General features: G+C 42.1%; 1 protein-coding gene across 1 annotated transcript in view; it reads right to left on the bottom strand.

The window, feature by feature from the left end:
• Positions 1 to 27,115, bottom strand: part of MTHFD1L (methylenetetrahydrofolate dehydrogenase (NADP+ dependent) 1 like) — a gene marked incomplete at both ends in the record, with an annotated part of 153,330 nt that extends 126,215 nt beyond the window's left edge. Inside the window, 10 exons of the mRNA XM_082306166.1 lie at positions 3,507 to 3,604; positions 4,320 to 4,399; positions 9,122 to 9,233; positions 16,796 to 16,920; positions 17,855 to 17,955; positions 19,100 to 19,224; positions 21,874 to 21,927; positions 22,005 to 22,055; positions 25,764 to 25,848; positions 26,994 to 27,115. Coding sequence (XP_082162292.1) covers positions 3,507 to 3,604; positions 4,320 to 4,399; positions 9,122 to 9,233; positions 16,796 to 16,920; positions 17,855 to 17,955; positions 19,100 to 19,224; positions 21,874 to 21,927; positions 22,005 to 22,055; positions 25,764 to 25,848; positions 26,994 to 27,115 — 953 coding nt within the window. The remainder of the gene's footprint in view (positions 1 to 3,506; positions 3,605 to 4,319; positions 4,400 to 9,121; positions 9,234 to 16,795; positions 16,921 to 17,854; positions 17,956 to 19,099; positions 19,225 to 21,873; positions 21,928 to 22,004; positions 22,056 to 25,763; positions 25,849 to 26,993) is intronic.
• Between the last annotated feature and the right edge of the window lie 228 nt (positions 27,116 to 27,343).

The following is a 27,343-nucleotide window of genomic DNA, read 5'->3' as shown; positions in this document are numbered from 1 at the left end:
ATATTTTTAACATAGAATCTGGCAATGGCATCAAAGCTAATGTCCTGAACTTTCAAACAGTCTGCAAGACCTCAAATATCCACAGATGAACACAGAACTACTGCCAGATCTCAACTCTACGTGTGGACTTAGGCTGTTCTGCATCCATCAGCAAATGATCAGTTTGTGCCAACTTAATTGCTTGCAATTCCTTGAGGATATTTTAAACTGGGACCATTATTCAATTCAGAAAGTATCCCAGTTTTGCACCCCTCAGCAGCTAAGTGAAACCCAGAAATCATCCATCCAAACAATGACATAATCCAGTACTACAGGACAAGAAGCTGCTCCATCATAGCACTCAGTGGCTGGGCTGCAGACCATTTCATTGCAAATACTAACCTGGAATCTGCTTTCTTTCAAAGACATACTAAGTGCATCCTCTTGCATAGAAGGATATACCTTTGGCTTTCTTATGCATTACTTCAAACACAACTAGCCATAAAAATGTATCGCGAACACAAGATGGAGTGGCTTACAAACATCACATGACAAAGAATATTTAAAGTTTTCATTCAGAACTCTATATAAAAACAACTTGAGTCCCAGAAAAAATATTAGTAAGTTGATGGCAGTGTGGTCCATTATTTGAGCAAGGAAAATTTGTAGGGTGACTATTCTTCTATTAAAGGAATTGATGTATTTGGCAATGGGAGAAGAAAGTAGACTAATATGACAGAAAGTTAATCTGCCTTCTTTTTCCTCCTACTAAATATATCAGCCTCTTTACTGGAAGACAGAAGATACTATTTCAAATCACAGACCAGATTATCAAGACTCCCTGCAGCAATCTCAGCCCTTCCTATTTTCTTCATCTCTTGGGCCACAAACATCTCCCCCTCAGAGTTCTGGAAGCAACAATGAGGCTTTTCCCACCCTGCAGGTACCACTACTGGCAAAAAGCGGAAGAAGCAAAACTAACCAAGCTGTACACTTACAAATAAATTAAAAGGTCAAGAATTTCTAGATAAATAAAATGACAAATATTTTTAGAAGTCAAGTAAAATTGACAGTGGATGCTAACAGTTCTCTGTTCATAACACCATTGCTGTTGTTATTTTCCCATCTGAAATTCCCTGAAGAACCTTCAAGGCAACTAGACTTCTAACAACTCAGAAACCCTTTAATGACAGACTGCACACTGATACACGCAATAAAGTGATAAAAGGCATAATTTCACAATGAAGTGACATTTACACCTTAACTACTACTGGGGCTAAACAACGCATATGAAATGTTTACGTCTAGTCTATTATTTCTGGTAGAAGTATTTTCCAAAACACAGGAAATTAAAGATTTGATTATAATTATAGCATTTAGAAGTCTACATCTGCAGCTAGCTCTTCTAGTTTGACAACATATTCTCTATATTGGAAATACCAGAATTATTCAATAAGTTGCGTTATTCAATATTGCTGGAAACGTGGTTCTTTTGCATGAATGAGAATTGTTAAGCAAGAAGTCCACCACTGACAACGGTAAGTCATAATTTACAAAATACAGGAAAATTTAAAAGATGGGGGAAGGCTCTACATCTACTCAGCCTGTGTGCTGGAATTTTTTTTTTTTTAATGCATATTTGTAAGAAAATCTTCCATTCCATTTCCAATATCTTTGGAAATACTTCAGTTAACACCCAGATCTCACATAAATCAAAAAGCAGATGTTCCTAGTTTTAGTGCTTAAGCAGCTTTGTCTCATTTTCAATGAAAACTCCATCTGTTTCCACACAATGTGGTGTATTACTGTAAGATTACATTTTATGGCAGGATACTTTCCATCTGATGAGTTATTTTACATTTAAAAGAAAAAAGACAAAGCTATAGAGTTATCAAATAAATGGAAGTCCTATTACTGGTTATATTACATGACATTATATATTAATTATGTAAATAGTTATGTACTAAACACACAGTGTCATAAAGAGGGTTGGGAATACATTTTTTTGAGAGTTTTTTCACCATCACATTCATGACATCACATGCTTTAATCTACCTTTTAACTGTATTATTTAAGGATAGGTTTTTCAGGCTTTAATTCTAGAAATGTTACATTCTGGCCCAGGAAAAGCTCAAACATTTCTTCCCCCTTGCGCCCCCGGGTACAAGAGAAAACTCATTCTTTTGGCATCTCTGTTTTAAATTACAATTGTGCTCATTCCCATTAAACTGTTGTAAGAGATGGTAAAAACTGAATCAAAATGCATAGAAAACGAAACATTTTGTTACAGCTTTCTAAAAACACAGCAGCAGGATTCAGAATTACAGAATCACAGAGTAGCTGAGGTTGGAAGGGACCTCTGGAGGTCACCTGGTCCACCGCCCCTGCTCACAAAGGGCCACCTAGAGCCAGTTAGTTGCCCAGGACCATGTCCATGTGGTTTTTGAATATCTTTAAGGAGGGAGACTCCACAACCTTCCTGGGCAATCTGTGCCAGCGCCTGGTCACCCTCACAGTAAAAAAGTGTTTCCTGATGTTCAGAGGGAACCTCCTGTGTTTCAGTTTGTGCCCATTGCCTCTGGCCCCGTCACTGGGCACCACTGAAAAGAGCCTGGCTTTGTCCTCTTTGTACCCTTGTATTTATAGACATTGATAAGATCCCCCTGAGCCTTCTCTTCTTCAGGCTGAGCAGTCCCAGCTCTCTCTGCCTTTCCTCCCATGTGAGGTGCTGCAGTCCCTTTAGCACCTGCATGGCCCAGAAGCATGCATACAAATAAGCACACAAAAATTTCAAAGCTTTCCTACATGGCAGAACCTCACTTCAAGTCGTTGGTTCACTTCAAGTCGTTGGTTCCTCTCTCCGTCACCCAACACAACAAACACACAGCGAAGCACTTTAGCACACCAAAGGGCTCAGACTGCTCTAAATGTCAGAGGTGTCAGCAACCATGCCAAGGCAGACCCGAAATCCCTGCGGGCTGGACTTGAGCCTTGGGAGGTGAATGACGGAAACTGATTGAACTGATTCCGTCTATGAGAATAAATACGCTTCCTGCTTTTCACATCTACACAGGAATTTAAGAGGCTAACGCAAAAGAAAGTAGTTCTGCTGAGACAAGAAAATAAATACAAGCTCAAATGCCACTGAAATCACTGGGCCTTAACTAGATCCATAAACACCTTCCTACATGAGGGTTTAGTGATTAGGAACTTCTTATATTTTGTATTTCTGTTGACATGCCACAAAGCTTCACCTCCCTCCCTCAGTGAAACCTTCCAGCTTTAGGTCTTCATTAAATAAAGCTTGGCTCCAATGCACATCATAAAAGTAAAAATTGATAGGAAACAGAAGGACATGGTCACAGTGAGGCATACAACAAAGAGGCACAACCTGTAGTCCACATAAGCAGATTAAAAAAAATAATTAGGCATGGAACATTTTTAAGTTCATTGTCATGTTTAACACTTGCCTACTTTTTTTTTTTTTTTTTTGTAAATTTAAAAAAAAAAAACAAACCTGTTATTACCTGGGCACTGGGGAGAGAGGCTGCAGTTTCAAGCAGCGGAGGTCCCACTTCCTGTACTGCTGGGACTGGATCCATCGCTCTGTGTTTTTTACCATGTTCTGTTTTTAAATGAGAAAACAGCACACACCAGCTGCATCATAAATGCTGAACACTAATTTCAAATGATCTCATGAGTATGTTGAAATAGGTTTAATGGGAAAGGCTAACAAAAAACAAGCTTAAAAATCTTCCCATTTCATGGTTTTAAGATGAAAGAAAACACAAACACTGCACTATTACTGTCCTATTGTTTGTCCACATTTCAGAAAGAAACAAGACCATTAGCATGTAAGTGGCAGAGAAAAGTCACTAATTAGGTACTTGGAGATTTTATTCTGGTAAAATGGAGAATTGCTTTTATTCTCTCACACCTTAAAAATAATGGAGGATATTAATTGTTCACTGACTGACTCATGCTGCTTCCACATAAAACAACAAACTTTTGGACCCTCTATCCATCACACCACAAAAAATGTGTGCAGATACAATTAATCTTCACTGTCTTACCAGAATAATTAACATTAGCCTACTGATACAAGTGCTTTTGCCAAGCTTTACTGTATCAGAATTATGACATGTTTGATTTATAATTTACTTTTCTCTAACTAAATGTAACAGGCATGACTCACCCTAACTGATTAAGAGTTGCTATTAAAATGGAAGGCAGGTAAGATGTTCAAAAGAGCAAAAGAGAAATTAAAATCTAAACTGCAGAAGCAATTTCTACAACTTACAGAAAAAGCAACAATTTACAATGTTTGAAGTTACACTAACCTTCATTCGCATTGCGATTGCAAGAGAACCAACAGCATTTTCAGCAGCATGGCTGTTTTCCTGACCATAGTTGTGTTTCTCTGTAAAATGGAAGTATTGCACTAATAAATCACAAAGCTTTTTTGAGTGGGAGCATGTGTATTTGAAAGCTATGTCCAAACAAAAAATTTCTGAATGCTGACTTGAAATTTAACGATATCACTGACAAAGTTATAGGTGGCTTCTTTAATACTTCAAATGAAATCACCCAGGAGGATGAAAATCAGAGAGCAACTGTATGCTCTGAAGCATATTACGCAAACACACGCATGCATATGACGAAGCGTACACATACTTAAAAAGAAAATAAGGAAACTCAGAGATTAATTCCAGGAGCCAAATAATTGCTTTTGGACAAAAAAAAAAAAAAGCCAGACAGCTGTGAGGATTTGAAAAGTTATATATATATTTTTAAACAGAATACCTAACTGAGCATGGTGAAGACTGTCGTCTTTTCCACACACCCATTACAGTGAGACAGAACAATGAAATGATCACAAAATACTATATAGGATTATTATCCAATGGGATCTATAACTTGGAATCAGAATAAACAAAATTTTTTGAGCGGCAAACGTTATCTTCATCAATGTGACATTAAAAGTAGATATTCTGAAGAGTCTATGCAACTCAGAGTGACCCCAACTATAGAGACAGTTTTAACTGTTTCTAGTGGCAATATATCATATAATAATCATACATTAGCTACCCTAACTAAACATATTATTTTGTCATCTTCCTGTAATCCTTCTTTTGGCTGGTTCTTCTGTTGGTGCTTACTGACTTTTATCTGGACACAATTTCTCCAAAATTCACATCCTAGTCTCTGTGGGCATATCAAGGCCCTAGTCGTATTCCGAAGGGCGTAGACACAATTGTAATAAAAAAATAACTGTACGCTGACAGCTTTAACCTCTTCCCCCCAGGGGAACTGAAGTGCAAACCCTGACCTGGTCAAGCTCTCACTCTACTCATCCCATCTGTACTGATCATAAAATGCTCACGTTGCCTTGCACAATTACCCCTCCCGACGAGGGTCCCAGCAGTGGCAGGGCAAAGAAACCTCAGGCTGGAGCCCGAGCAGCAGGCAGAGGCGTGCAGAGGAGCCAGCACAGCACCCCACCCCATCCAGCTCCAGCCCACTCTCTCACACCCATCACCAAGAGAGCAAGAGACCCTTTCTGCAGAGACCCCCAGCCTCAGTCAGTATGTTTTCTAATCCTTTCTCAAACTTTCTTGCCAGCAGGCATCTATACATCAGTGACAAAGCTAACCAAGCAGAAGGTGACAGTCCTGACATTAAACTCTAATTAAGTGTCTGAAACGTCCTTCTACTTGCATTAACACTTGCCATTTAAAAAAAAAAAAAAAATCTTCTGGAGATGCTCAGTTTTAGACTCAGACAGAGGAGTTTTACTGGAACAGTCTATCACAGTCATAAGTTGACTGTTGTTGCTTTGAGACCAGGCTGGGAGAGCTGCCAAAGAGACAAATGAAGTAGGAAGAATGAAGTTTAAAATCCGCTTTCAGACAGCTGTGCTTTACAGGAACATTTCGATTTTTTATGTTATTTGGCTCAATACGACTTCTTTATCAGGGCAGAGCTAGCATGTGTGTAAATACATATCAGAATTAGACATTTCCCTTCAATAAATGACTTCTCTCAGGCTGCCTATGCTACATACTCACCCCACAAATGACTAACCAGGCTTTTACAGGGGTGAAGGTGAAGCTAGAGGTGAAAGTCATGCACACATGAGCTAGGAAGACAATCGCAGCATTGCAACAGCTCTCTTAGGATAAATTTTCCAGATGGGAGCCGGAATAGCACTCTCTGCTTTGGATTATGGCCAGAAGATCAGCTGAACTGCAGACATCGTGCTCCCTCCTCTGACTCGCCCTAACGAAGGCCGATCCACCCATCTATCTGTACCCTATTGCGCAGATGGGTGAGAGCTGCTGTCGTGCACCACCTGTCTGCTCAGGCAGCTCAGAATAGAGAAGAGGTGGGGAAATGGTTGAATTTCCCACTAACTTACTTAAACCGTATGGGCTTCAGCTTTCAAGTGACCCCAAAGGAGCTGGACATCAAATCCCAAATAATTTTGGCATACTTAAGTTTTGTTCAGAAACTTGATTTTCATTCCTATACATTTACATATATATTCCTGCAAGATGCTACCAGCACTCACTTGATTCCAAAATCATTAGTGCAGCAGAATAACGTGTTGCATTGCTAGAAATTGTAGAATGTTTTAAAATGGTGATAATTTAAAAATCTTTGATCAGATTAAATCAATACTTGAAATTGTCTCACTTTGGAGCAAGCACTTTTAGCTCGACTCTCCTGGCTTACAGCATTACAGCTGCCCGATTCAGCTATGTTCTTGCAAATTTTGAGTGCTTTTAAAACATGCGAGTGTGTTAGACTACACATATACCTACATAAGACAGAAATTTAGCCATCATCTAGCAAGAACAAAAGTTATTTCATGGGCATTGTTGCTTTCAGGCTTCATGTAGCTCCTGTGACCCCACAGATGTTAGTGTTGGACATTTCTAAAGCAAGAAAAAACCCAGAACAATTTCCAAGCACCTCAGCCAGATTCCACCACATATTGAAAGTGAAGAGTCAGTTGTAAGACTCAGTTGTTTCTCCAAGGTCACAACTGCTCCACAATAGGCTTTTAATAAATATCTTGCAATTAAACTAAGTGCATTCTTCCTGTCAGACAGACACCTGTGTTTCATGTACCTCTCTAGTAAGTCTTGATTGGGGCCAGCATTTTTTAAAGCTGCTAAAATGCATTCCTGCTATTCTTTCGGAGTTTCTCCAAGATTCTGACAATCTCAAAAGCACAACCATTAAAGACAGATGGACATTTGGTAGATAAATTATATTTAAATTATCTTACTAAAAATCTCATGCTGCCTTTCCAAAGAAATGCTGTACTTAGTACAGCCCACTGCTACAACTTGAAAAATGCAAAGAAATCTATATGCTTATGCCAAATCTTATGTTTCCTGCCTTAAGAATGAACGTTGCTGTGGTACATGAACACCACTCAAATGTTTTAACACAGTTTTCCTAAGAGCAGTCTTTCAGGGAAGGGAAATAGTAATATTATCTATAGCTGAGAGAGTCCAGTCATTAGTGGTGCCTGCTCAGACTGCAAGGATCGGCTTACGCCCATCCTGCCTTCATAGGCCTGCACCTCTACCCTGAGTCCGACACCTAAGAGGTTTCTACTTAGGAGGATTAAAATGAGGAGGTGCCATTCCTCTTTATTTATTTCTAGGTGCCACTGCTGTACCACCATTCCCTCTCTTCTCTGTCCCTTTCTCCCCCATTCCTCCTTCATGTAAGAGTATGTTGTACTAGTAGGTTGGGTACCTGCTGAAGAGACCTATGCTCCAAGCCCTGCCCCACAGATACTTAACAATTATATCCAACAATCCCTATTCAAAATAAGTGGGCATTCAAGATACAAGGGGTCTCCTAATCACTAGGCTAGGAAAAAGAAAACATGAATTATTTTTGGACAACTTGTACAGATCAGCAGGGGATAAGGCTTGGTACCCGCCCCGGGATCCTCATTAGGATCAGAGCACTGTTCTAGGAGGTGGAAGATGAATGCCCAAATGCCTTCAGACAATTAAGTGAATAATAACCCAGATCTCCCACACCCACAGTGTGTGTTCAAATATCATGAAAGACAAGGAAAGGAATCTCTTGCTAAGGCCATACTTTGCATGGGAACAGCAGCTGCTTTATTATGAGCCCGATCTTGCATTAGCTCTGCATAGAGTGTCTGCTTAATTTGTCCTTAGGGAATATCCCTAGTTTAAGAACCATACAATTAGTTTTCCTTGGCCTTATGCCCATTTCCCCAGTTTTGTATCAATAGATGTCAATAATCACACTTGTGATAGATTTAGAAAAACACATTAACCAATCACACTACTCATGTACTTCCTCATCTTCCTGTTCATTCGCAGCATAATCCCATCTGGACACTGAACAGTCAAATTCATATACATATGAAAAAACTAGAAAATATCTAGAGATCTTCACAGGACTTTAAGGAATTTTACAGGAAATGTAATTCTAGCAGTAGAATAGAATAACATCTGGGAAGCATTCTTAGTTTTATTCCTAATAAAATTCTGTAGCATTTTTCAACTGAGAGGTTAACGAACATATACCGCCTCTCCAACCAGTCAGGGGAGGAGGAAGGAGAGGAATCCAAACTCTTTTTGTAGGAGTAATTACTGCAAGAGACATTCTGCCTTTTCTTAGCTACACATGATTTCTCTGCTCCCTCCTGCACCATTCTATGCACACAGCTTCACAGAACTTTGCAGTTGATATTTTTGCCCCTCTTCTCTTTTCCCCATGTTCCAGGTGAGTCCACAGAAGTCACAGGATAACACACTGTACAAAACAGCAGTAAATAATATTTCATCTGATAACCCAAAAGTCTTCCCTCTGAATTCTTTGAATCCATAGGATCACCACTTATTTAACAATCCTGGTACAAAGAAAAAAAAGTTCCAGCCTTTCTTCCCTCACCTGACATCTTCTTCCTATTTATACATCAGAGACACGTGTATACATCCCTTGTACACAAACACCCACTTTTAAAGGTCCTCTCCCTAAGATGTAGCTTTTTTGTAATCACATTGCATTGTCACCAACATGCCACACAGTTATTTCAAAGACTTGCCATACATCACTTTCAAGAACTATTAACGCCTCTTACCTGACAGCAAGTCATGAGAACAACTGATGATGGTGGTTCCAGGCTTTATCCAGCTCACAGGGACATCATCAGGCTTTGCGCTGCCAACTACCACCACATCCGCATGATGAAGCTAGGGACACCCCAAAACACGCCCCAGAGAAAACCCAAGCATTTAATGTTAGAAATACATTCTTGAATATGCATCTTATAATATTCAGACTTACACAGCAATCATCTTTTGAGCAAAGTATTTGCAGACAACAACAACAAAAATCCAAACTGATGGCTTGATTCTTACCCCATATGAAATTTAAGAACAGTAGCATTTAAAATGAAGTCAGGTAAACAAACTGTGAATTCAGGCAAGTGGGGTCAGAGTCAGCACCAATAATATTTAATGGGGATTACATACTTTCAAAGAAAAAGCCCTATCACTGTCCAAAGTCCTGTCCAACAAGATAACTTGGAGACATGTAAGAAAGAGAAGGGTTGAAAGACAGTAAATAGGCAATTATAAAGAGTACAGCCTGATTATCTGACAGTAGAAAACCAGGCCAGCTGACAGGAATGCACGATGACCTGATCTGCAAACATCAATGCCTTTGAAGAATATCAATTAAAGCATTTTCTTCCTTCTCAGTTCATGTTTGCTAATCAGTGCCTCTGATTTAGTTCAACCTGACAGATGTTGGAGCAAAAATGGTTACTACAAAAACTCTTATAATCAAAGACATAAGTGTCTTCCTTTCCTCCCTCCTCTGAAACAGGGCCCTGTACCAATTATTAGAATTGCCATGAGATAAGGGACAGCACCAGAGGCAGATGTATCAAGATCCGCTAAAAAAGCAAAATACGGGCACAGCACTGCCTCAAGCCTGAATGTAAAAATTCTTTCAGAGATACAGAGATTCGGGGAATATTTTGAAAAATGTAAATTAATACTAAGTGTCCCAAATTCTGCAAGCTTCCCTATGAATTGATTTGTGACTGACAAGCGTTCCAGCTTCTTTTTTGGCCGAAAGTGCTCTGACGCAACCTTGCCCAACACTCCTGCCAAGAAAGAACAGCTACAAATCCTGTCAGGATAGCAGATTTTTGGCACAGCTGAGCATCAAGGAGGGGAAAAGAGCATAACTGTGGTGGAAAAGGCAGAAAGTTAAAAAAGCTCCATCTTCCCCTCAGAGGACACAAGGATGGCCTAACCCTCCTGAGAGATCCACATGTGGAAACAAAGCCAAAAGTGTAGGAGAAGATTTACTTGCTTGACAAACAACTAATGCAATGAGCTGATTCGGGCTTCAGTCGGAAGTCCTGCAACACTCCTATGATTGCCTGCAAACGTACAGTCTCAGCAGTCACTCAGCCTTATCCAAATTGCTTACACTCCTGTGTCTGGTGTGAATATCAACTTACATGCCACTCCTAGAAGGCCACATAAGTCATAATGCTTGACCAGCATCAGGTCAAATCATCCTGAGGAATCTGCAAGCAAATTTGGATAAAAAGATGCTGCAATGACTTGTGCACCAAGAACACTATGCTGAAGACACACTTTCCCCTGCAAAAGGACGCAGCCCCTGCCATAACAGTCAACATCATCAACACAGAAAAAAACAGCGATTATTCTCAGTTACATGAATCCAGTCTTTTTTGTAAGAAAATAATGATTCACATTCTAGCAGTTATAGTTCATATACTGAAAGTCAGGTATGTCATCCCATGCAAAGCCTCCAGAACAAGGACTAAGAGCTTTCTTTGCACACCACTTAGCATCATGAAACTATGACCCAGTTGAGAGCTGTATGCAACAAGTAATAATTTTGACAAATGTTCAGCCAATGTACTTATGACAGAATTGATCCTTTGTAACTGTAATGCCAGAAAACAACTGACCTGACCAAATATTCATCTCTATGACTACCGATCATAATGTTCAAAAATGTTCTAAACAGCTGAACGCAATCATTTTTGTAGCCCATGTTAACCCTAGTTCAGATGGCTAATGCTGCACATACCCATAAATGTCTCGGAAAACCAGCTGAACCTTTCATCTCATTGTCCTGCCCCACCTCCTTCATGAAAAAAGTTGTATCACACAGCAGCAAACAGTTGTCCTACAGGTTGAAGACACACTGATCTCAGAGCCTTTCCCACCATGATTTCCTTTTCATTATTTCACAAAAGGTAAATGTAAAGGAAAGAAAAAAAAAAAAGGCACAGACACACTCTTGCTATAAGCAAGTATTTTATGTGCAACTGTTGAAAAAGTTCCTGGAGAGTCAATAAAGTATATATCACAAACACTTTACAGATCCCCCGCCCCGTATTTTAAAAAAAATATATCCAGCAACTTGTTTGACTGGGAGAGTAAGTCCACTGAAAGCACAATAGTTGTTTACAGAATTTTGGGGGTCTTTGGGAGAGATTTAGGTGATCTCTATCAGGGCATTTTGGTTTCACTCGCAAGAAGTCATGCCCATGCCTCCCCTGCTTTTTTTCCTCTCTAGCCATAACCTGCTCTTTTGACTGCCTGTAAATCACTAAAGCAAGCAGCAAACCTTGGGAGGCATGTGCAGGCTTATCTCCTACATCAGAAACAAATCACAGACATTAGACATGGAAAAGACCTATGAAATCATCACATCCAACCTCCCCTCAGAGGACACATCTGACAGGAACCAGATGCTACAGGCAACCATAGCCAGAAGGTGGAGGAGATGCCCACGAGGGGGAACGTGTGGCTGCAGAGCGACCGACTGCCCGGTGCTCCCTGGACAGCAAGGCTGCATCTCAGCAGGCAGGCTAGAGAAAGGAACGACGAGCATCATGCCAAACCACCCCTAATGCATTAGGCAATAGGCTGAAGACAAAGTAAGCTAATACCCAAGTAGTACCTTGCCCTCTCACCAGCTCATATTTTTTCAGTTGGGAAGAGGTGTGCCAATAAATAATCTGAAACCTTACCTCATAACAAAATATGACTCTCTCCACCAAGATTTAAGTAGAAGCAGATTAAGAAGCACCACCCATTCCCAAGACAGAACACCAAATGTTAAAACAACAATACAGACTTTCCAGCCAAGTATTTAAAGATAATGGTACAAAGTAGCTGTATATTCCAGATAACTGAAAACCCATTTTGCCACGAAGCCTGCATAAAAATTTAATTTCCCCATAGTTGAAACTGACTGCTACAAAAGTCATTTTTAAATACATGATCAAAGAAAAAAATATTTTACATTAATATTTGAAATGTAAAAGCCCTCAGTTTCCTGGGTCTGAAGTTAGGCCAGCTGGAATTTAAGAGATGGGATGAGGAATAGGAATCTGATTCAAAGTTTTTTCACAACTCTCCTTATGAAAAAAATCATTTTACACATCAGTTTACAGATCAGGTTCCACTTCAATCACAGTAATTCTAGTTACTTTCTGAAATCTAGAAATTTTTTTATGTCAATGACTAGTTTCAGGTACTATTTCCATCCAGGCATGTTCTCCTTATGTGGTTTCTTCCAGTTCCATCTCTACCTCGGGAAGTTCAAGGTTTGCAAATCATTGGCAACCCAGCGGGATAACTATGCATGGTCTGCTCCCATCCCTCCCTTCTGGCCATGGTCCTCAGGGATGAGCCGCAGCGGGCAGCCACCAGCTCCCTGCTACCATCTTCTTGCCCAGACACCGACAGGCCCTTCCCTACCACAGGTCCACATCTCCACTATGGGCTCAAGCCCATAAAGCTGCACGCTTTAGGAACTGTTCCTCTAGCTCACAGGCTGGGAGATAAATTTCAATTTGCGAGGAACAGATACGATGCACATAAGATGTTGAAGCAGAAATACTTTGTCTACAGCACCATCATTAGAAATTCTCATGCAGCTTCCCTCTCCTCTCCTTTTATGGGATCCATATACCTGGTCTCATGTTCTTTCATGCTTACTTACATGCTTATGATACGAAATGTATTTTTCTGCCAGTACCAAGACTCTTGGTCTTATCAATACAGCAAAAACAGACAGCAAATGACTAAGAGATATCTAATAGCCTGAAGCTGAAGTGCTGGCTCTAAGGAAAAGCAGACTGTGGCCAAAAGAGGTTCTTATCCAATCTGAAAAGGAACGTCCCATTCATGAACGCCAGCTGAACCGCTCTCCTACTTCTCAACCAGGCTTTTACAAACAAGCGTTCCATTCCTAGTTATACCTAGGTAGACTGATTTTCGGTTCTTTTACAACAAAATTGTAGGATAGCAGCTCTCTTAAAACAGGCATAATGTGGTTCACATACAGACTACATGTAAGATGATGTGCTGAAATCATGACCGACTGAATTTAGACAACTGAAACGAAATTAATTTTCCTCATAGGTACTAAGTATTATCCATGTTCTGGCAAGAAAATAATCTGTATTTTTCAATTTGAATCTATTTGATAACTTCCTTTCAAACTAGAAGGTCTAATTCTAACATAATAAAAGATTAAGCACATCAGTTCCCATTTTTCACCTGTAATGCTGAATTGACTTTTGGGTAGTCCCATTTTTAAACGACAGCAAGTGAGATGTTCCTGAAAGTATGTCACTAGGTCATTCTTCAGGCACTCTGCAGTGATTGTGCTTTAAAGAGTTATCTACAGAAAGCTTAACAGAATGATATCTTACTTATTTCCACCAAAATGCTCAAGTCTTTATCTCTTAAGTTATTTTCATAAGTTATTTTTATTTTATTTAAGTTATTTTCATAAGTTATTTTACATCCAACGTATCAATGCAAAAAGAACAGCGCTTCTTCATGGCAACTATGCACAGCTGTGCCAGAACCTTCTGAAATATACTGTTTTCTTTCATTTGTGATTTTATTTGAAAACCCAGGAAGCTCAAGAGTGTTGAAGGACATGACTCAGCTGTGCCATGATAATTGTTTTTAATAACTAAAGTCAAGCAAACCCGAAATGGAACAAAAAGAAACATTAATAATCTGTTCACCTTAACAAAATATGAAGTGGGGAGAGAAAAGAACACGCAAAGTGTGTCCATTATTCATGCAGGTCAAAGCAAGGAAATGAAAATGTACTGTTATTTATTTTATTCCCTTTTCCTGCCATAGGACAGAAAAGACTTGCTTTAAAGGACCACACTAAATCAGATGGTAGGTGGTATTATGCTGTTCGACAGCAGAACTACCTCTACATTGTTAGACTTTTCCTAAGGTGGACTAAAACACACCTTCCTCTTGATCATTTTAAAAATATTTTTGCAAAAGTGCACGAGTAAAAGAAGCAATAACAAGTCCACACCAATACAAAACCTGATTCAAAAAAACCCACAATCTTAGTGTTCTGTGTCTCATTTAAATTGACAGAATTTCTAAAGAAAACACTGGTTGTTATGCTATCCTTTAAAAAGGAGAACAAATCAGTAGAGCTAGTCAAAGGTAATGGAGTACCTGCTTAAGAAAGGCATGACATCATTAAGTTCAGGATTAGTGCTTCAGTGCAAATGGGCCCGGCCAACGGATTAAGACAAATAAGCTACACCTACCCTTAAGCTCAATTTTTCCTTTCCTGGTATATATTTCAGAACAAATGCATCCCAATGAAAGGCTCATACTCTTTGTAAGTTCATCCCTCACTTTGTAAGTGAAGTTATTATGTTACCATAGATTATACTTCCAAACAACAGTACACAGACTGTTACTGTAGAGGTATCACATTCAGAGGAAGGATAAAAAGTGTATAGCCATGTCTGAAGTCAGTGTATTGTGCAGTAAAAACAAAACAAGAATTAATTCTTCCAAGTCTTGGAAAAACCTCGACATTGACTAACACATTTTCTTACTTGAAATTCAAATTAAAAAAACTCAAGGGAAGAAACCTTGTGAGCCTTTAAACTGTTTTTAGTTAACCAACATTTTGAACGAGCAAGAGAAACTAAATTTGTATCATCAGCTGTAATCAGGTTATCTAACAACGTTGTACTTCCAATACAGGTTGCCACAAGACAGCAGTGCCTCGTTGTCCAGTAGGTAATCTGTGCTTGGTTTCTGACTCTCCAGCTTCTGGAAATATGAAACAGGACCGTTTTTCCTGCATGCATTAGATTTTACCTAGGAGCTAGAGCTAACTATAACAGAGTCACACCCAGCCAGGTTCAGCAGCGCTCCGAGGGTTACTGGTGACGCGCTGCTCCAGGCTTACAGATGAGGAAGGTAGGTTTCCTCCAAGCTCTGCCGATTAGTCCTCCAGGCAAAGCAGAAACTTCATTACTGCCAAAAGTTAAAATGAACTTGGGAAGACTGATGTGCAAAGCCTCAAACTGCCTCCTGCTTAGGCCTGCCTGCTATTCTGTTTCTCATCAGTGACCTGCTGCAAGAGGTAAGCTATGGGGAATGCCAAAAAGCAAAGTATGATTATGGGAAAGCATCTGCATGGAAGGAAAACAGATCTCTCTCCAGCATATTGACAGCTCTGCACAAGCGGCTCCGGCCTGGTCCAAGTCTTTTGCTGTGAACCAGTGGAAACACCTCTGTCCACCCTGTGACCCACCCCATCCAGCCCAAAGCAGTCCTCTAGCACAACCCCAAGCAATGAGAAATAATTAAAGAATGAGACATGGTTAGTATTAAGTTAACAGTGCTCCCATCTCCGAGAGAGGCATATGTTTCCTAAGTGCTGTCAGTCACTTAAAGCACAGAGCTGAGACAAGCCTGACAAAAACATCCACAGCTGTGAAAACACAGGTTTGCCAGAGAACTTTCTAACTATCCCAGCTGCTTAAACTTATTTCCTCCTCCTGTCCTTGGCTTCAAAACACAGAGGTTTGACACTATAATTTTGCATTGGCTGCCACCTTGTGGCATGCGCTATCAAATATAACACAAGAGCTGTCCCTTGCACCTCACCCCTACGACGACTTGGAAACAGCCACTGGAGTAGCGTGCACCTCTTCTACAGCTAATACCTGGGGTCTGTGCTGTGGACTGAACGAGGAACCCCTCTGCACATGCCCAGAGGACAACACATTCCCAGTTCTATTATTCTATGGAATCTGAGACTAAGGAACAAACTGGGAAGTTTGACAGGAAGTTGTACCAACTTCTAAGTTCTTGCTAAAAGCTCTGCAAAAAGCAACTAGGAAGACCATGTAAATTAAATCCTTCAAATTAAGGCTTCTGAATTTCTCTTCACCCTTTTACAGTTCTCTTCAAAGATAAAGACTGTGATCCTCCTTGTCCCAAAAGAGGCAGCATTTCCAAACCTTTAAGACAAAAATTCAATGAAAGTAATTTCATACAGATGACACAAGACAAAGAAAAGCGGGCACCTCTCTCGCACTGAAGCAAAGAAAAAGAGAGACCTAATGCATTTGTTTTAAACTGTACCTGTGAATTCTTTCTCTCACAGCTACCAGCGCAAAATAATGAAGTTACAAGCAGCTGCTCTTACGTATGTAATGTTCTGGTAGAGGCACCTGTTTGCCTGAGCACCATTTCTGAGCAAGCAGGTAGGAGAAGAGAAAAGATCCTAACCCACGCTGGCTACTAGCAAGCTCCAGCGCCACCCGTGACTGAAACGATGAGTCTCCCTCTCAGGAATGGTAGCAAGGGGGAGCAGTGCCACGCGGGCGGCAGATAGGGATGCCCGGACGGCGGGGATGCAGGATGACCCCTGGGCACTGCACAGACAGAAGAGTGCTCACCTTGGTCTGCAGCTGAGGGGCTTTCCACCGGCAGCTCAGGGTCGCTGCTCCCTCCCTCTGCAACATGCACTGCAAGGCGGCGCCCACCGCCCCGCCGGCTCCCACCAGCAGCACTGTCTTTCCACCTGCACAACACAAGGCAAGTCGCTCAGCCACCCTCAGCTGCAAAGGTGCTAGGCACCAGGCTCCACTGGGCTGCAGAGCCTGAATGTCTACGTGAACTACTCCCCTTTACCAGGCCACGCACTACCAAAGCCCTCCAGAAGAGCCAGCAAAGCGGCTTACGACAGGACAGCGCAGTGTGCCTGCACAACTTCACCAGCTGTGGCATTACGGGCAACTCTTTCAGAGCCCATGCAGTAAGAAAAACCACAGGTTTTAAGTTGTTCCCTGGCGACTCTCTAATTGTAGTAAGCAAATACTGCTCTTCTGGTTTTCTGGTATTTTATTTGCACAAATTCTTTCATTCATATTTGTTACTAAGTACATTTGACCCCCTGTTTATACTTCTGTTACAGAAATCCTTGTCTCAACAATTGTGATTCACTATAAGAAAGACTAATTCTGAAACCCTGCCTTAAACTAATGGCATCTTCACACACTGTAAAGCCACTTGTTTAAATCTGCAATTTCAATGTCAGCATTTACACAATACAACCCAAACCAAAAGATTTGCTCAGCAGCTATTTACAGGCAGACCTGGATTTCTCCAACTGTTCATGCTAATCAAAATTGTTAAGTGAAATCCCTAAGTGATGTTGTATTTTTGCTTGAAGACTCAGATGTCTCAGGTGGCTTCAGTGAGATTAAATCTGTTGATGGCAGGTAATCCCTGCCTAATCTCCAAAATCCATAGGACTGAAACCCATTTCTGTAAATATTACATTCAGATCTCACTGAGGTTCCTCACTAGCAGGAGACAAATATATGTCCGGTGGGAAAACAACACAAACCAGAAAACACAACAAGGTGGGATTATATTTGTCTCTTAGTCAGGACTAAAACTGAGAAAATTAGTTAGGCTAAAATTAACGTAATAATTATGATAGAAGGTCTCACCTAAATCTTCAAGAAGCTCCATCACAGCAGATGCTGTAGGAGGAACTAGACAGTCATCGGCATCACCACGTACCAAGCGTCCTAGGTTTACATCAGATAATCTGCAATGGAAAAATATGGCAATTTAAAAAATAAAAAGAGTTTGTGTCACATAAATCCTCAGTAAAGCTTGTAACATGGCTAACAGCTAATCCCAAGAGCAAACATGTCTCATAAAAGGAAATCCTTTGATAGTCATGTACTGTGGCTAATTTGTATCGTCCCCCATCCCAGTTAGACAAACAGCGAGCCTCAAGAGAGGCCAGGAAAGGGATCTGTGAGTTAGAACAAGTAACACGAGCCCACGATACACAGGCAGCTCTTTACTTGTTGCAGTGGGCTACCCACAGCACGTTGGGCCAAAACACCCCAGTGGCTGCAGTGGAACCAGACCAGCGCTGCCAGAGCCAAGCTGAGCCAGAGGCAATACGTCCTTCTGGGCGCAGGCTGGCTTGCTGGGGGGAACTCGGGTGTTCCTGCACTGCACTGCGTTCTCTCTCATACGCAATTTTCCATTCTCTGTCAACCTTCAGTACTCCAGATAATGGAAAGGTAACTAATTTGCAAGATTTTGGGATTTTTTTCATGACATGGAAAAAAAAAAAAGGAGGGAGGGAAAAAAAAGAAAAAAAATAGTAAAAATGGGTAACAGTCTGCAGTTGAGAGTGAGAAGGCTGCAAGAGCAGCAAAATGGTAACCCAGACACCTAAATTATGCCAGTGGTCTCTCCAGAGAGCAGCGCAACTCCAGACTGATTGGAAAGTTGTCCTAATGGGTCCAAACTACAATAGCCTACTCTCCCACCATGAGAGACTGCTGCAAGGAAGTTAAAACCTTCTCTGCAACTTTTCCATCAGTCCTTCTTGTGAAAATTTTAGGGTTTGTGTTCAGTACTTTGTGACTACCATTTGTATTACTGAAGTACTGAAATACCTTAAGTATCATCAGTAAATCAGAACTTTGTTTTTGATTTCTTTGAAAAGACCACATCCTGAACATACAGGATATAAGGATTAAAAAGATAACGATCAAAATTACTTCAGCAAAAGACTTCTCATTGATTCAGCAGCATCTTTTATCACTGCTCAATAGCACAACTAGACACATTGACTGAGGAATCCACTAATGAAAAGCACAGGGGAAAATTGATTTTACAGAGCCATCAGCCTTGCATCTGCTAATGTTATTTCTCAGTGCTTTACTTACCCATCCACATCCTTCTCTGGTTTCACAGTGTTTAATACCTTACTGCTATATAAGCTTTCTGGGAGGTCAAGGGCAAGGCCTTGCACATTAGGATCCTCATTAAGTCTCAAAATTTCATTGATGACCTAGGAAGTTAATAAAAACCATTAAAGATCAGAACAACAGACAAAAGAAGAATCTAATTAGAAGGGGACACAACCTATATTTTAAAACTACCTTATGGCCACCTTCGCTTCCCTCACGTATTACTGCAACTTCTAACCAAAAAAGCAATAACTCACTTTCCTTGCTTTATATTTCCATGATTTACCAAATTAAGCCATCCTGACTCTATCCTAAACATTTTGCAAAGCCAACACATATTACATGACATTATGCTGCCAAAAACATTTCGTTTTTCACTGTTCCAAATCTCAGCAAAAGCTCAACACTGTAACGGCTTCAGAAGATGCTTTTAGAAATAAGAAGCTTTGGTTAAAACATAGTTCAAAATAGGACCAGATCACGTCCCAACACACAACATGGATAAAAAGTTGTAACACTGGAAATACCAATTAAACAAGAGAAAATTCATTGTATTAAACCAGTATATATTGTTACCAATTTTCTTCTCAAAACACTCTGATCCTAAGAGCTGACAGTCATCTTGTGAAGAACTGTTATTTTGAAAAGGCGCTGCACAAAAGTTTATGAATTTCAAGTACTGGATCAGATGCAAGTTCAAAGGTTTTATAATTTGTCGCATTTGACCTCTGAGACTGTATTACCTACCCTTGATTGTTTCATCTCTAAAGTGCAATGCTGATCCATAGCGATATATACTTTTCTGCTGTGACCATGAAGAATGCAATGGAATAAAACATGCTGAAGTTTCCTCATGTGAGAAATGTCATGTGAGCACATCTTTCCATCATATAAATAAAATCAGTGTGCAATCACCACAAAGCTGTATAATTTAATGGGATTAATACCCAACAGAAAATAAGCTTATCTAATAAATACCATGCCTTCCTAAAACGCTTTTCATGTAAACTGTTCAATATAATTGTGAACTCTATTGCCCAAACACTAAGATACGCAATCAACATTAAGCTAGGCGAATTCGGTAGGGCTTAGACCATCTGCAACTCTGAAACAAGAGAATGTGCTATGTTCATGTTAACACAGATTAGCCAAGCATGTCACTGGTATAGAAATGCCCCTTTAGTTTGCTGACTTCTGAGACAGAAACAGGCATATATATTAAGATCCTGTGCCATTTAACAGCAACAGGGCTGGTATACATTCTAATAGAAGGTAAGGACGAGTGTATATGCCAGAATATGGATGTGAAAACATCCACATTTTGCTTAAAAAATCCTGAGATGTAACAAAACGTTGGGGCCCTACACAGTAATTAAAGCATAGTTCATAAATAGCCTGAATCTAATGAACTCTGAACTATATTCCTGCTTCCTGGGAAAATAATTCAGTTTTCCATTCTCCTCTATGTTTTACTTTAATTCAGCTTTACATCATCACAGCATTTACAATACTTGCAACTCATGCAGGGTAAAGCAATCTTGTATTAACTTGCCTTTACTGTACACAGGCAGCTATGGCAGAACAAAAAGTGCACAGTACTGAAATCCCTCCCACCTTCCCAAACCAGTGAATGCAAGCTAGCATGTGGATTTTAACAGATGAAGAAAACACTTTGTCATAGTAAGTAAGCAGGAGAGTAAGCAAACCGTTTTGAACTTTATTGAAAGTAACTTTCTAACTTTCTTCAGATAACAAAAATACCCTGCTTTTCTCTTCACATACACAGCTCAGCCACTTCCTAAGATATTACTTCAAAGTAAAAGCAACTACTGCTGCATACTCACTATATTTTACCTATTTCCTACTGTGTTACTCAGCAGATAAAACGCATTTACCAACAGCAAAGTGTATTTGATCTTCATTTCAAAAGCCCACCCTTCTTAAATGGGTAGCTAACTATTCAGCATCCACAAAACTGGACTCCTAAAATTTTTCACAGTAAGTTCCTCTCAATATATCTGGAATCTGAGATTACACTGCAAGCTAGTAACATTTTAAAAACAAAGTGTACCAAATACAAAACAGTACACAAAACCCACAAGCCTGCAGAACTATCAAGCTTGCCAGGCACAAGGAGGCCAGCTGGGAACAGCGGCATCTTTTACTACAAATTCCTTTGCTGTTTTTACTTTCAGATGCCTCAGGACCATGGATATTAATACAGTTTGCTATATTTAAAACATACTTGATACTGCTGCTGTGCCTCCAACAAGGCAAGAATTCAGCTCTCTAGTGATTTGGGGTGGATGATTTTTTTTTAGTACATACTTTAAGCATTACAAGATCAATAAACAGGCAAATAAATCCAACCCTCTCCTGCTCCAAATCAATTAATCTTTAATTTTCCTGAATAACTTGGGCAAGAATCAAGTACAGTCACAAGAGCAACTGTGGGAGATAGGATACCCATGCTGGTATGAGGGGACGCTGCAGTTAAAACACCAGAGACGAAAACAAAACATTACTCCGCTGCTTCTCCCTCAGCTTGCCAGGGGACAGCAGACAAGCCCATTAATTCCCTTTTTTCCCATGCTTGCCAATAGGGGGATAATACTTGCTACTTGAACTAAGGCAGTCCCATCCTAATTCCAGTTAATAGAGATCAGTTCAAAGTGATAATGTATGTCAGCAATAAATGTAAGTTTATGATGAAAGCAAAAAAGGCAGAGTCCTTCAGGTATTGCAGTTACCTCATCCTTGCTGCTGCCTTCAGGGAGACAGATGTGAATAACACGTAAACCAACCTGCCAAAAGAAAATACTTATAATTACCAAAGGCAAGTAGCTCACAATTAATAACAAGTGTATCAGCTAATGCTTACCTCTTTGGCGAATTCCTTGTTTATTTCTTGAATCAAATGATCATTACGTGCCTTGGGAACAAAACAGAAACTAAGTTTTAAAATAATAAATTTACTTTTAAAAATGTGAGTGCACTAATGCACAGGTCTATGCAAGAAACACAGTGAGGATGTCCGTGTCTACTAGTATTCAAACAAATAAAAAGCCTAGTGATTCTAAGGAAAGAAGCAGAAGGCCACCCAGTAAATTTATTTTGGCTTGATTAGTTTAAGTGTGTCTTGATATTAGCCTGGCTTTTATAGACAAGAGTGGCCATTTCCTTAACGTAAGTTTACCATTTAAGAAAGGTACCAGTCTGTATCTGAAGATACCGTTCTTCATCCAGCCATGTAACAAGGATGAAACAGGCAACAGCAACACTAGCATTTCCTGCAGTGTCCCCATATCACCTAACAACACTGGTTTGCCTTGCCACCAAAAATGAGGCAAATCATTATCATCATATATTACACTGAGTTCTGTCAATACAGAAGCAACAGAAGTTATCAGTTCCTCCCAATTGCCAGCAGGCACCTGCGCTAGGACAGAAGCGTCTCCTGGGCAGATTTACCTGGGACACCATCTCAGCCAGGAATCCTCCTCCCTTAGGTCTCTACACCTATATGCACTGTGCATATTATGATAGTTAATCATAATAATAACAACTGAATTTTACTCTTCAAGTTACTCTTGCATCTTTGGAGGCTCTTCAAACATTTTCATATATTGTAACAATAAAACTGAGAATTCAATATCCAGAACTAGAAATCTCCTATCAACAGATCATTGAGGGTTCTACCCTCAAAAATGTTAGTGGCTTCCTAACAAAATCAATAAAACACTTCTCACAGCTATATGATTATATACAAAACCTGTCTTCCAACCCAGACAACAGGACCAAAATAAATCATTTTTAAAGGGTTTGTTACAATTTCATAAACACATTCTACGTAGCTTTTTCCACAAGACTCGGTGCCAGTGACTTCCCGTCAGAGTTGAGCCGCTCACTTCGTAGTTAGCTGCCAGTGCTGGCTTCGACTGTCACTAGTGTCACCCAAAAAGATTTTGGTTCAAGCCCGTAACAGTTTACCAACCTGTTAATCCCAAATGGTTCAAGACTGCTGACAATGAAAAAAAGAGCATTTAAAAGGACAGGCTCTGTGGAGCGAGGCAGCTCCTGAGAGGGGATGAGGGCTTGGCCTCCATCCCCCGGCTCCCTCCCCCAGCCCAGCACTGCCTGCACCATGGCACCGCACTACCAGTCTCCCACTCCCCAAATCTGGCAGCTGGGGGTGAGGGGCAGCACAGAGGCTGCTGCATCGAGAACACACATGGAGCTCAAACTTCTTCCCTCACCACAGTGTAAGGATAGCTCAGCAGCTGCTCCCCTATGCCAGTAAATGTGGAATTGTATCCCCACACTGATGTGTAACCACCAGGACTGCTTGAGAGGTTTAACTGGGATTCAGCCACCAGCGGTACCAGACTCTCCCCTGCAACGTCCCCGCCGCACCGGCTGGTGAGCGCTCACCTCGTGTGGGCGCAGAAAGCCCCTGCCCTGAACCAGTTCCCATCACAACCCGCGGAGCGGCGCAGGCCAGGCCAGAGCTCAGGACACGGGCTGGCAGAGCGCAGGGGCAGGGCAGGGGGTGCAGGGGAGCCGGCAGTGCTTCGCTGAGCTTTGCACGGCAACAGCTCCACTGCTAAGCAGGATCCTGCCGTTATATATTAGTTTTCAGCTTCAACAAAATTAAGAGCAGCCACCAACCATTTTTTGCTGTTGTGCAGCTCCAACCGAGGTTCAACACAGATAATAAGCAATGCATGTATCAATATCGGTATCAATTCAGGTTCAGATGGCTCAAGAGGAAGAGCACGGATCTAAAATCATTCCAGAGCAGGCTCAGTCTGCAACTTTTCATTCCCAGTACTGCTGCCACATTACGCCGACAGCTGTTACCCACAAGCGACTGGCGAAGGAGATTATTTTGCTGCCCTCCCTCTGCTCCTCTGGGTGCAACGCAGTGCAGCACGTGGAGAGCAGCATGAATCTTAAGGCTCTGCCTGCGTTACCAAGTAGAGCAGTGCACCATAAGAGCATTTGTAGATTAAAACTAGTCGTCTTTGTACCAACAAATACACATATAAAATGAGTTCTGCTTCAGTCCTTAAAACCAGACTAGATCTAGGGTGACTGACAGCTGGGGAACATAGTTTGGGTGAATTTCATCCAGAAGAATCTAGGCCACATGTTCCTACAGCCACCTCATGATGCAAACCAAGGGGGGTAAACGGGGACAAGAGGGATGTTCATTTAAAGCACAACCATGATCAAAACCAAAACACTGATGTAGATTTATCCCAATTGATATTAAAAGTGAGCAGGAACCTCCCCCTCCTCACACAATGCTCTCTCCCATCCTAACAATGACCCTTCCCTCCTGCCAGCATAAAACACTCATGTGGCCATGCAGAAAACCAGACCCGGGGACTAATGCGGCTAAAAGGAAGCCTCACCAGATCCCTCCAGCCCAGAGTGGATCGCTGCCCCAGTCCAGCTCGCAGTGCAACTGGGTGGAGACAAGACAGGAGTGAGAAACAACAGGTCACTGAGAAGATGGGTCACTGCTTTTCTAGCAGTCCTGAAACTTACAGCCTTAGAGGGCTATTTGAAAACATTAACCGCAATTACCCGGGGAAGGTAAGAGATGGAAGAGCTTGTTCAGTCAGCGTCACTAGAAGACCTAGAGAAACAAAGTTGGTGCTGCATTTCTTAGATTCACTATTAGTACTTAAAAATACTTATAGTTAGGTTTTAAAATTAAAACCTACTGGGTCAGAGATTCAGTGTGCACCCACTCAAAACCAACACCACCATCCTATGAAACAGGACAAAAACATTTGTGCCTGCATGGCTCTGGGTCCCACTCTGAATGACAAACATTCCCAGTTTCTTGGCCTTGAAACTTTAAGAAACGTAAAGAGGAACAACTCTCAGCTTTGCAGGGATAGCACTCCTCATCTCTGAGTTTGATTGCCTGTCTCAAAGATGGCATCCAGTGGGATGGAAAGGAAAGCTCTTCATGGCATTAGTAATACAACAGCTGTCAATTACTATGAGATGGCTTCACCTTAGAAAGTGCTGCTACTTCTAAAGGATACTGACATTTTACACAGAGCATTTATTTCACACAGGCCCTCTTGAGCTGACTGGGAGTTTTCAGTGTGGTTTTGCTCTCCTTAGGACAGCGGTAATGCAGTCATAAACCACAGCTGCCCAAAGGCAACAAGGCCAGCAGGAAGCAGCAGGGTCTTTCCTTAACCCTGGCGATGTTATTTCAGGGGTGGAAGGCAAGGGGCACGTAAATACTTTTTTCAGGACTGCAACAAAAGCTTCAGGCTAAATAAAGGTTGAGAACAACTGCTTTAATGACCTGTGAGAAAAGGCGATCTGTACTTACAATGGGGAAGACTGTGTTAGCAAAGGGAGGAAGGGATAAAATTTTTCCCTTCCTTTGCAAACCTTTCCCACAGCCTGAAGTTTGCTGCAGCTGTTTCATGCCTGGAGAAGGGCTTATGAGACTGAAAACTCCTCAATCTACAGTCTGGTGGGATTACCTCCTCCTATCACTTTGCTTGAATAGAAGTTACTTTCTGCATCGTGCACTTCTGAAATTTCAGGCAGGCAGCAGTACCAAAGGGGATCTCTCACAGCCAGCTAGCATACAGACATACTTTACCTGAATAATGGCAAGCGTTGGCTCAAGCCGAGGGTTTTCTCTCTTAAGAGAGGCCAAGGATTTTTTTGCATTCTCAGTGATTTTGCTGCAACACAGTAACAACAGGCAAATCTTTAGCAAAACAAACCCTCCTAACATCAGTCAGCAGAAACCTATGTTAGTCAGCAATATAGAATAAATGCTTAGGTGCATATGCTGTTAATCATCAAAATTACCCATGGGTGTAAACTGTGAAGGCTGGTGTTCAGCAGTCAGGTACAGAAAACCCTAACAGACCAGAATACCTTTGTTTTACAGCTACACGCATCATTGCTCCAACATGCTCAAAACTTTATAGCTAGCCTATGCTATTTCATGAGAAGGCTTGTCCGGCCCCACCACAGGAAGCGCAGCAGGGATCCACCTCCCTGAGCCCTCGGTGCAGGTGGGTCCTTCGTTTCCATACCAGAGTCCCAGGTGGGGACAGAAGGAGTGGCCTTTACACCCAGGGCTGCTACAGCTTAACACGGGCATCACCAGCCCCGAGAGCAGCAACCCTGCCGCTTTTCATGGATGCTGTTCAAAACTGTGGGCAGCGGGGAGACAGAGGAGCTCTGTTTGCCACGCTGCTGCTTGGAAAAAACCAGCGGCAGCCAGGCACTGGAAAAATTTATTGGATGAGTGGCTGCTGGCTCTCCTCCGTTACCTTCTGCACATGCAGATGATACTCACCCAGCAGGGGAAGAAGGAGATGCTGCAGGAGGCAGGCGACCCCCTGCACGACAGCAGGCAAAACTAGCTGGGGAAAACACAGACTGGAGCGGTTTTTTGCTGCCTCATACCCTCCCCCTTGCAGAGGCCAAAGACCAACTCAGGCCAGCGCCGAGGCAGACGACCCGTCCCAGCCGCGGCCGAAGGGACGGGGCGGCGAGGGGCGACACAGGGGACGCGTTTTCCCGGTGCACGTCCATGCGCGGCCTCACCTGGACCTGGACCTGGACCTGGACCACCACCACCACCGCGTAACGACTGTGCTGCTCGCCCTCAACATGCCGTAACACAAACGTCACGGCAAAAAAAACGGGGGACACGCACGTTTTACCACAAGACCGCCTCGCCGGTGGGGCACCGCCCACCCCAACACCCAACCCGACGCACCCACCAGCATCCTCCCCCCAAAATCCCCTTTACCCGCGCCGCCCCCCCCCCGGTTGCATCAGCCGCTGCCGCCGCCGCATCTGCGCTTCTTACCGCGCTGCCGCCGCCTCCCCGCCGCCGCCCCGCGGCTGCCGCAGCCCGCACAGCCCGCGGCTCGGCGGCAGGGCGGCGGGGAGAGCTGGAGCCAGGCATCGCCGCAGAGCCGCCGTCCTCATCCCTCCGGCGGGCTCTGAGGCGGCAGCAGCGCCGGGGCCGGGGGGCGGGAAAAGGGGCGAGGGGGAGGGCGGGGCTCGGAGAGCCCCGCCCTCCCCCTCGCCCCTTTTCCCGCCCCCCGGCCCCGGCGTTCAGCCCCTTTCTCTTCCTCCTGCCTGCAAAGGAAAAAAAAAAAAAAAACCACCCAAACCAAAAAAACCCCAAAACCCAACCAAATCTCCCCCAAACAT

The sequence above is a fragment of the Platalea leucorodia genome (genome assembly GCF_965183815.1).
Source record: "Platalea leucorodia genome assembly, chromosome: 3".
NCBI classification, from domain to species: Eukaryota; Metazoa; Chordata; class Aves; order Pelecaniformes; family Threskiornithidae; genus Platalea; species Platalea leucorodia.
This window is presented reverse-complemented; position numbering and strand designations above follow the sequence as displayed.